The sequence below is a fragment of the Dipodomys spectabilis genome, unplaced genomic scaffold, assembly GCF_019054845.1.
Source record: "Dipodomys spectabilis isolate Male_0828 unplaced genomic scaffold, ASM1905484v1 ptg000266l, whole genome shotgun sequence".
Classification (NCBI taxonomy): Eukaryota; Metazoa; Chordata; class Mammalia; order Rodentia; family Heteromyidae; genus Dipodomys; species Dipodomys spectabilis.
The window spans coordinates 4,679,775-4,691,241 of record NW_024870943.1 but is presented as its reverse complement, the minus strand read 5'-3'; the positions used below and the strand labels follow the sequence as shown (position 1 = coordinate 4,691,241).

At 44.3% G+C, this 11,467-nt stretch overlaps 1 protein-coding gene across 1 annotated transcript; it reads left to right on the top strand.

Annotated features, from left to right (window-relative positions):
* The first annotated feature begins 9,165 nt into the window (after positions 1-9,165).
* LOC122125671 (vomeronasal type-1 receptor 90-like) lies at positions 9,166-10,077 on the top strand. The gene has a single exon (XM_042700211.1). The coding sequence runs from the start codon at positions 9,166-9,168 to the stop codon at positions 10,075-10,077; it is 912 nt and encodes a 303-aa protein (XP_042556145.1).
* The last annotated feature ends 1,390 nt before the right edge of the window (positions 10,078-11,467 follow it).

The window sequence follows — 11,467 nt, the reverse complement described above, 5'->3', positions numbered from 1 at the left end:
CCCTAGTTTGAATCTTAGTCTCCTGTTCTGTTGCCTTAGTGTTTTTCATAGTGGGAGATTCATTTATACATTGAATTAGTGTCGATTTTGTTTTTATCTTTTACTTCTAGATATACATTTGTCTCAGGTCATTTTGGTTGTGTTATTCTGATTGCATTTTCTATCAAGGCAAGGCTAAAATAAAAGCAGAGTTAATGCAAGGCTCTCTGGAGTTTTTCAGAAAAGCAGGAAGGCATTTCCACCTCTGGTGTGTTTGGCAAACTCCTCCTTTGACGCAGATTTTGATTCCTAACCCAGTAATTTCCCCCACTGTGGAATTTTACCATAGGAACTATTGCACTTCAAAACATTCCTAGGGTGCTATAAATTTTGTTTCTAGTGCTGGAGCTTGGACTCAGGACTTGTTCCATTGCTTTACTCTGTATTCGAGATAAGATGTGTTTTAAAAATGAGAGGCTCTATCTGGGCACTAGAGGCTCATGCCTGTAATCTTAGCTATTCAGGAGGCTGAGATCTGAGGATCATGGTTCAAAGCCAACCCAGGCAGGAATGTCCGTAAGACACTTATTTCCAATTAACCACCACAAAAACCAGATGTGCTGCTGTGGCTCAAATGGTGGAGCACTCACCTTGAGCTGAGGAGCTGTGGGACAGGGCCCAGTCCCAGACTTCAAGCCCCATGACCGACAAAAAAAAAAAGTTGAGATTTGAAGATCAGGATTCAAAGCCAGCCCATTCAGAAGAGTCTGTGAGACTTATCTCCAAAGAACCAGCATAACGATGGAACTGTAGCTATTAGGACTGAACAACACAAAAAAAAAGTTCAGGGATCACACTTAGGCCCTGAGATCAAGCCACAGAATTTCACACAGACACACACACACCCAGAGACACACACAGACACACACACATACACACACTCACACACACACACACACACAAACAGGCACACACACCAATCTGAAGAACAAAGAAAACTCCTTTTAACAGGCAAATTTGCCACACAATCCTACAGTTCCTCCTCTCTGAGGAACTAGGAAGTATATCATGAACAACACGTTGCAATAATCGCAGACATTACTGTCCCCTAAGATCCTGAGGAAGTCTTGGGAGCCTGTTCCAGTAGTGCCACCCCTGGGCCTGAAAGAGAACTTCATCTTCTGCATATTCTCCCTGAAGCTCAATTTGGAATGGATCCATAACCAGCGCACTGATTTTTCTCCCCTGTATCAACTGTCTGGATGCTCTATAGATCAAAACATCACAAAAATAATCAGTGATGTTCTCGGGTGAATCAATATGAGGCTTTTCCTCATAGCCCAGCTCTACATCGGTGCCATGGTGAACTCCCTGCCCTCCATGCTCTATACATGTTTTTATTCCAACGTCATCTAAAACCCCAGGACTGGCCAAAAAACATAAATATAAAAAGTCAATGGATACAGCCAATGACAAAGCAAAATTTAGTGAATGAAGAAGTGTGCAGCCAATGGCAAAGCAGGATATTATAGTCAATACTCCTACGTCCTCCCACTTCCGGGGGAGGCTACTCTGTGACAGGCAGCGGAACACTGGTACACAATTGGGAAGATTAGTGCTTCTGATTGCGAGAACATAGTGGACCTTTCAGGGTTATGCTGTGGAGAGAGTAAGCCCTTGAGTGTCCAGTTATACCCCCTTCCTGTAGAAGTATCCTAAGGAACAGGGGCCCTGTCTAGTCTGGAGACCACTAGGGACTGGTTATTTTATTCTGTATTTTGGTCAGAGAATATAACTAACTCAGTAACAGACCCTTTTGCTCACTGGCTGATGTTCCTCAAGCCTTCTGTCCTACCACTGGACCTTGGACCTGGTTTGAAGTCTATTTCCCCTATTATTTTCCTGTTTATAAGTCTGTATATTCCCTTGGCTTCCCTGTGAGTATTTTTCAATACTTAGTTGTCATCGTGGACTTTTATATTTTCTGTTTGTGTATGTTGAGCCATTAGCACCCTTGCAGTGAAATTAACTTGCTCATCATGTGTGAACTTTCTAATATGTTATCACACGCATTTCTGAGCCTTTTGTATGTGTGTTATCTCAAGTACTTTATTAATCATTTTCTTAGTTCCTTGATATTGATAGTCGCCTTACCACATTTTGTTGGCATGTTTTGCTTCTATAGGCTGAGTTCTCAATAGTTCCCTCTCTTTTATGAAATTGTTGGAGGAGCATTTTCATTAAGGATTTGTTTTTAGTTGTTGTTGTTTTTGTTTCTTTGGTTTGTGCTGGTTCTGGGGCTTGAACTCAGGACATGGATGCTTTTGCTGAACTGTTTTTGCCATTGCTGGAGCCACAGCTCCTTATCTGGGATTGTTGCTGGTTAATTGGAGATGAGAGTCTCACAGTTTTTCCTGCCCAGGCTGGCTTTGAACTGTGATCCTCCTATTTCATCCTTCAAAGTATCTGGGACTACAGGCATGAGCCACAAGTGTCCAGCTTCAATAAATTTTGTAGACATACTAGAATCTACCAAAAATGATCAAGGAGTATACAAGTGACTTATGCAGAAATGTAATGTATGAGAAGACAGAGGTAGTGATAGTCTCCCCAGAATGAATTGTGAATAAAAGCAGCAGTGAGATTCACTGCTAGATGGAAAATGAACTATACAACTAGAGGGAAGCTTTAAGACTCATTGTCATCATGTACAATTTCTGTTTGGTCGGTCGTGGGTCTTGAACTCTGGGTCTGGGTGCTATCCCTCAGCTTTTCAGCTCAAGGAGAACACTCTACCACTCAGCCACAGCCCCATTTCAGGTTTTCTGGTGGTTAACTGGAGAAAAGAGTCTCATAGTCTTTCCTTCCCAGGCTGGCTTTGAACCATGATCCTCAGATCTCAGCCTCCTGAGTAGCTGGGATAACAGGCCTGAGCCACTGGCGCTCGACCATGTACAACCTTTTTGAACAATTCCTCTGCACAACCATTTAAGGGATAAAAAATAAATAAAATACAACAAAATAAATATACATAAATCAATAATATAGCTCTTAAAGAGACAGGGTCTGAAATCAAACTCTAACATCAACTGCACCATCAAAAGCATTTAAAATGAGAACAGAAATAACATGATCATATCAATGCATGTACAAAAGCCGTTGGACAAAAGTCAACATCACCTCATAATAAAAGTGCCAAAGAAACTAGGAAGAGAAGGGAGGGCATGCCTCCACATCACAAAGGCTCTGTGTGATCATCTATAGTTCACCCTGTACTAAATGAGGAAAACTGAAAATGTCTGCATAAGGGAGAAAGGAGGCCATGTAGGCTCTCCATCTTCGATGCTGTTTACTTAGTGCCTGGACCTTTAACCAAAGCAATGTCAAAGAAACCAAAAGGACCAAAATAGACTCAAAAGAGATATTAATCCTATTTGCAGATGCTATGATCCTATACATAAAACATGAAAAACTCCAGTTGAATGACGCTTTTGTGCTACATGAACTCTAATGGCAAAGCAGCAGGAAACAAGCTAAATATATATTTATTGGAAGCTTTTCTATGCACAATGAACAAACACTCTGAGTAGCAGTGATTATAACAATCTCACTGAAACTGCTTTCCAAGCTAATATCATAATCATCAGCCCCGTGCCAGTGGCTCACACTAGTCATCCTAGCTATTCAGGTTTCTAAGATCTAAGAATCAAGGTTTGAAGGCAGCCTATGCAGGCTTATATCCAATACGCCACCGAAAAGCCAGAATTGGAACTGTTGCTCAAGTAGTAGGGAACCAGCTTTGAGCACAAATACTCAGAGACAGCACCCAGGCCCTGAGTTGAAGCCTCAGCACACACACACACACAAACACACACACACGGGGATTTAGTACAAATGCATGATAATTTCATATCTCTCTCTCTCTCTCTCTTTCTTTCTCTCTTTCTTTTGTCAGTCATGGGGCTTGAACTCTGAGCCTGGGCGCTGTCCCTCAGCTCTTCAGCTCAAGGCAAGCACTGTACCACTTGAGCCACAGCACCACTTCTGGTTTTCCCTGTTTTACTGGAGATAATAGTCTCATGGATTTTCTTCCTCGGGCTGGCTTTGTATGAAGATCCTCAGATCTCAGCCTCCTGAGTAACTAGGATGACAGCTATGAGCCACTGGCGAGCTCCAATATCATTTCTCCTTAAAGACAGCATCTTCCAGGCCTAAGTTAACACTTAACTCAGTTCTAGTTCATTTTCTATCTTTCTTTCTTTTTTGGGGAGGCGGGGGTTTCGGGTCATGGGGCCTGAACTCTTGGCCTGGGCGCTATCCCTCAGGTCTTCAGCTCAAGGCTAACACTCTACCATTGAGCCACAGTGCCACCTCCAGCTTCTGTCTTTTTGCTTATGTGGTGCTGAGGAATCGAACCCAGGGCCTCATGCACACAAGGCAAGCACTCTACCTCTAAGCCACATTCCCAGCGCCCATTTTCTATGTTTTTGTGTTGGTCACCATTTTATACAAAGAAGGACGCATTGAGATCACGACATCCCAACTTTGGATGATCAATCAGTGAGCCAAGACAGAGACCCCATGGAGATCAGTGCCAAGCCATGAATGCTGGGGGCTCAGTACTTCCCAGTGGAGGGCACAGTGCTCTCTGAACTCTGCCCTGTAGTGCTCAGGTTATTTCCTACCTGTGGTGTGAGAAGTAACTTTGAATGAGCTCTTAGGGTCTCCATTTGACTTTCTTGACACCGCTGGGACTGGGAGCACAGACAGATCTGCATCAGAAGACATGCTGTGCATGTGGGACAGGGCACCTGACTGCTCTGGTCCATCACGATGACAAGAAATAAACAGGGTCAGAGTGACAGCAGAAGGGGATGAGGTGAGCAAACACTGTGGGGATCACCTCTCCCCACCCCCATCCTCCGCTGGCTGATACCTGCATGTATGATCAAGCCAGGCTTCCAAAGCACTCTGTGAGTCTGCAGTCCAGACAGCCAGAGGAAGGATTCTGCAACTCTGAACCTTGGTTCAGAGCCAGGGGTGGGGTGAAGGCCCAACACTGCCCATCCCAGGATGAGCTGTGGTTTGCAGATTCACTTCTCTCCCTATTCCTTTTTGGTGCCAGTCCTAGGGCTTGAAGACAAGCCCTTGGTGCTCAGATTTTTTTAGCTGTTTTGCCCAAGATTAGTTCTCTAACACTTGAGCCACAGCTGCAATTGTGGGGTTTTTTTTTTTTTTTACTTATTTATTTTTTGTAAAGATAAGCATCTCCTGGACTTTTCCTGCTCTCATGAGCTTTGATCCCCAATCCTCCATCTCAGATTCCTGAGTAGCTAGGATTGCAGGTGTGCTTCACTGGCCCGACTTCATTTCTTTCACTTGTGTTTGCGGTTGAATACACATCTTTCTTGTTTCTCTCAATGCTACCCTTTTCATTCAGGCATTTCCTTGCTGTTTATTCTTTCCCGTTTGCACACTTCAGCCGCTGTGGCACATCCCTTCTCGGTTCCCTCCAGATGAGTCCTGCACAACTGCCAACTCACCTGTGGTAAGTTCCATCTTCTAGGCATATTAGGAGTATTTTCAAATGTACTTACAAGGGGAATCACAAAATCATGCAGTGTGTGTGTGTGTGTGTGTGAGATTATGTGCCAGTCCTGGAGCTACGATATTGTCACTAAATACTTTTGTTCAAGATTAACACTGTACCATGTGAGCTCTAGCTCCGCTTCCAGCTTTTGGTGATTCTGTGGAGACACAAATCTCACAAACTTTCCTTGCTTGAGCTGGCTTTGAACTGGGAGCCTCAGATAGCCTCAGATATCAGCCACCTGAGTAACAGGTGAGCCACAAAACCTTCTTTCCACAAGGGCTTGCATTTTCTCTATTGCTATCTCTAATATTCCCGTATTAAATTAGCTTGCCAGCTACTAATTCTATGATGAACATTTCCCCATCTTATTGGACACTGAGTGGTGGGTGTGTGAAACGTGGGCTTGTTCACAAGCTGACTTGTTCTGTGTTTTCTCCCATAAGGGCTGTCTGCTCTCCTTATCCTCATCCCAGGACCCAGTCTGTAATGTTGGGGCTCCTTTCTGACACTGTTCTCTTGATCTTTGTGTCTGAATCATCTCTTTGATTTCTGTGGCAGAAATTTCGAAGTGCATCTTCATAGTAGCAAGTTTTCACAGCAGATTTTTATCTTTCAATGTGTGGAGATATTTTTCTGGGGCAGTTTTCATTTCATTTCTAAAGCACAATAATTGTGTTGAGAAATGTAGTTCAGCTAAGCAATTCTGCACCCTTGTGGCTTCTCAGAGCAGTGGATTGGCTTCATCAGTGTCTGAGAGAGAATAAATGGAATTTTATTCTGACTGGGTGAAAGATGGCATTTAAAAATGACTGGATGTGCGGTTTCTTACGGCACATTGTCAAGAGTATGAACTGCCTTGATCAGGTTTATTTATATCATTTCCATCTTTCCTTTTTTCCCCCTGTTATTTCTGCTAATTACTAAAGTCTTTGTGTAAAATAATGCATTGCAATGGTTGATACTAGTAATGTGAGTCCTAAAATTTCCCAGTGGGGCATGGAATGAGAATCAGAGCACAGAGTCTTATGGAAAATACACAGCCCAAGTCAGTTCTTTGTGAGTGAGCTGCATTTAATACTCTTACTTCACACTGCTCTTCTGTCCAATAATAAGGGAAAACAAAGTAACAAGCTTCACTAGCAAGTTCTACAGGTGGGGCTGGGAAGGTGGCTCAGTGGTAGAGTGTTTGCCTTGCATGCCTGAGGCCCTGGGTTCAATTCCTCAACACCAAATAAGCAAAAAGAAAAAAGCCAGAAGTGGCACTGTGGCTCAAGTGGTAGAGCACTCGCCTTGAGTTGAAGAGCTGAGGGAAAGAGCCCAGGCCCAGACTTCAAGCCCCACGACGGGACCTAAAAAAAAGAAAAAGAAAAAGAAAAGAAAAGAAAGAAAGTTGTAGAGGTCATGCTAATTAAATTGAAAAGTTTAGAGATAGCAGAAGAGAAAAGGCAAACACTTGTTAAAAGATGACTTGGGTGTGTGTGGTTTACGCCTATAATTCTAGCTACTCAGGAAACTGAGAGCTGAGGATAACAGTTCAAAGACGGCCTATGCAAGATAGTCCATGACACACTGATCTCCAATTATGCACCAAAAAACCAGACACAAAGCTGTGGCTCAAGTCATAGAGTACTGGTCTTGAGGAAAAATTTTCAGAGACTATGCTCAGACCCACAATCAAGACCCACGACCAATACACGTAGAAAAAGAAAATCTGGAAAGATCCTGATTACATAGGAAAGATAACACATATTACAATATGAGAACATGATGAACATTTGTGAACCATAACCAATATCACAATTCCTAAGAATTCTAATTCATAAAAGGTAAACTGTCTCTGGAAGACACAATGGATGCTGAGGAGGGCAACACACAGAGTTGTCATGCTCAACAATTTGGCTGTTGCTTCTGGCCAGGAAATGGTGAGAATACTTCCGTGCAGCAGCAAAGAGGGCCACAGTGAATCTTTGTTGTGCAGGAGATTGTTCAGGAGAATGGGTTGAACAATGTTCTTACAGACTTGGTCAGGAAAAATGGGATACTAATTTAATGCAGTGCAAGTTTATTAAGGAACAAAGGATTCTATGTGATGAGAGAGAAAACACAAGAACAGTAGTGAGTGAGAATGATACAGGGGGAAAACTCTCACACATACAGAAAATAAGCCAGGTGCTGGTGGCTCACGCCTGTAATCCTAGCTACTCAGGAGGCTGAGATCTGAGGGTCATGGTTCAAAGCCAACCTAGGCAGAAGAGTCCGGGAGACCCTTATCTCCAAGAAACCACTACAAAAACGGAAGCGGTGCTGTGGCTCAAGATGTAGAGAGCTTGCCTGGAGCTGAAGAGCTCAGGGATAGCTCCCAGGCCCTGAGTTCAAGCCCATGACTGACAGAAAAAAATGTACACAAAATATTGGTTAGATATTTACCTTCTCATATCTCTATACACCATGAAAAAAATCGTATTATGCTTGGTACAGGTGGCTCACGCCTGTAATACTAGCTATTCACGAGTCTGAGATCTAAGGATTGAGGTTCAAAGCCAACCCGGGTAGGAAAGTCCATGAGACTTTCATCTCCAATGAACCACAGAAAACCAGTAGTGGCTCTATGGCTCAAGTGGTAGAGTGTTTGCCTTGAGTTAATGAGTGGAGACAGCGCCCAGGCCCAGAGTTCAAGTTCCATGACCAACCAAAAAACCAAAAGTCATGTTGTTGCCATCCCCACAGGGATTTTACATGGATGTGCTATTTGTGCAACAGGTGTTCAAAAAATGAAGATTTTACAAAAAGTGAAGCCAATCAGATGCACAGGCTCCCAGTGCTCCTTGTACCATCCACTGCCGACCATGATGGAGCCCCAGGGACCACAGGAAGAGACAGCCAGTGATCTTCCTTCCTAACACCCCAGCCCAGTGTGGTGCCCTTGAATTCCCTCCTGATTCTAACATGTGTCTCCCCAGGTCCTTCCAGGCCCTACATCCCAGATTCAAAGGTCACAGCACATTCATGTCTGAAATACCGAGGTCAGAACACTTCCAACCTTCCAGAACTGGCAAATGGAACATTTTTCCCAGACTCCACTTAAAACAATTGTATGGGCCAGGCCCTGGTGGCTCATGCCTGTAATCCCAACTGCTCAGGAGGCAAAGATCTGAGGATCCAGGTTCAAAGTCAGGCCAGAAAGGGAAGTCCTTGAGACTCTGATCTCCAGTGATCCAATAACAAGCCAGAAATGGAGCTGTGGTTCAACTGGGATAGCACCAGCTTTGAGTAAAAAAGTTCAGTGACAGTACTCGGGCCCTGAGTTCAAATTTCATAAGCGGTATGAAAAACCCCCAAAAGAGAAAGTATTTTTAAATCATTGTTTAACACTCTAACTTTTGGCATTCATTCTAAGCCTGGCTTACGTGATAAAGAAATGGAGCACCATGAAGATTACCGCCTGCGGGACTAGAGCTTTCTCACCTTCCTGGCTGGGCAGCAGTCTTGCTTTGATTCTCAGCAACACACACATACACTCTCTCTCTCTCTCTCTCTTTCTCTCTCTCTCTCTCAAACACACACACACAAATACACACACACACACACACATCATGACAGCCACTGCAGGTGACACTGTGTTCAGGCTGCTCTTTGTGTCTAAGGTGTGTCTGGGCATCCTGGAGAACTGTGTCCTCTTCCTGCTGTACGCGTACAGCTCCTTGTGCAAACCCTGGCTCCGGAAGCCCATTGCCATAGTTTTCATGCACCTGACCCTGGTCAACGCCTTGACCATCATTTTTGAGTCCGTGCCCTTCATCGTCTCCTCATATGGAGTCCTGTGTTTCTGGGATGATGCCACGTGTAAGGCAGTGCTGTTCCTGTTCATGGTCACTCGGGGACTATCTGCCTGCACTACCACATTCCTGAGTGCCTTCCAGGCCCTCACCATCAGCCGCACCTCTGCCCACTTGGTTTGGCTGAAAAGCCAATCCTCCGCGTGCAGCCTCCCCTCTCTGCTCACCTTCTGGATCTTGAATTCCATCATCTATTTCCACATGATCAAAACTGTGGAATCCAATTGCAATTTCACCGTCATGACCCGGGGATTTGCTCATCACTACTGTCAAACGAAGTTTGGAAGAGACACTCAAACGCCCATTATCAGCTCCGTCGTGCTGCAAGATGCTCTGTCCCTAGTCCTCATGGTGGCCCCCAGCCTCTACATGGTGACGCTCCTCTACCGACACCACCGCAGAGCCCGGCACCTCCACAGACCCAGCCTTGCCTCCCAGCCAGCGCCAGAGAACACAGCCACCCACACCATCCTGCTGCTGGTGAGCTGCTTCCTGTTCTTCCATTGCTCCAACAACATCGTGACTATGTATTCCTTGCACACGCTGGAGAAATTGAACAAATCCAAGGGTGTGCTTGTGATGTTGTCCTTCAGCTACCCCACCGTCTGCCCGTTCTTGCTCATGAAGAATAAGAGAATCAATTCACAATGGATTACTCACTCATGTTAAACCAAGAATGATCCATTGTAAGAGGAAGTGAAGACCAGACCATGGTGTTGATCCAACTCTGCTCACCTCATCCTTGCTGTTTGTAGGATGATAGAAACACCACAGAAGCCTGGAGCCAGTGTCTCAGGCCTATCATTCTACTTTTCAGGATGCTAACACCTGAGGATACAGGTTCAAAGCTAGCCCAGGCAGGAATGTCCATGAGACTAGACTATCTAATTGAACATCAAAGGACCTAGAGTGAAGCTCTGTGGATTGAGCACTAGACAAGTTACTCAAATTCAGATATGCTGCAATTTTAAAACATTGACAGTTTGAAGTCTTACTGAGTGTACCTTTCTTTGTGTGTGTGTGTGTGTGTGTGTGTAAAAGTGTGTTTCCAACAAAGTTTTTTTGAGGTTTTGTTGCTTAAAATATAATTTTTGGGATAAAGAATGTATTTTCTGGTCTGGGAAGGTGGCTCAGTGGTAGAGTGCTTGCCTTGCATGCATGAGGCCCTGAGTTCAATTCCTCAGCACCACATAAGCAGAAAAACCCTGAAGTGGTGCTATGGCTCAAGTGGTACAGTGCTTGCCTGGAGCTGAAGAGCTGAGGGACAATGCCAAGGCTCAGAGTTCAAGCCCCAGGACTGACAAAAAAGAAGTATTTTCTGTACATTATTAAAATGAACAACTTGTTCCTATTTTTATGAAGACAGCAGCTAGACATTTCATTTCACCCTTACATTTTATTTCTACTATCAGTGCTGTTTGTTAAAAGAAATTTTATTAAATCATCCTATGAATACTTGTCAGCCAATGAAGAAGCAGGATCTAGTCAATGACAAGTCAGTAGACAGCCAATGAAGGAGCAGGATACAGCAAATACAAAGCAGGATGCAGCCAATGAGAAAGGGTACAGCCAAGGACAAAGCAAGATATAGGCCATGACACCTGTATTTAGATCCTACAGCCTCCATGATTCTACACTGTGACAAGCAGCATGGCACTGGGACACAATGGAGAACATCAGTGTTCAGGATTCAGGCAACAAATTGGATAGCACTGTGGAGAGACTATGGCTCTGGGTATACAGCTGTAACCATCGGACTTTCTGGAGAGTGTCCTAAGAGACGGGTCCTACTTCTCTACTTTAGAGGCCATTGCACATTCATTAGTTCTTTTTCCTTTTCTTGCTCAGAGACCAGGACTCCAACTTGGTATGTGACACGCTTGCTCATTGGCTGATGCACTGAGAGCCTAGAATCCCACCACTGGACATTGGGCCTAATTGGAAATGTATTTCCATTGCTATTTCCTGTTTATAAGGCTCTATACTGGCTGGGAAAGGGGCTTAGTAGTAGAGTGCTGGCCTAGCATGCACGAAGCCCTGGGTTTGATTCTTCAGTACC

Excerpts from the sequence above, each read along its gene's own strand:
- LOC122125671 (XM_042700211.1), top strand. The coding sequence starts at position 9,166 with ATGACAGCCACTGCAGGTGACACTGTGTTCAGGCTGCTCTTTGTGTCT.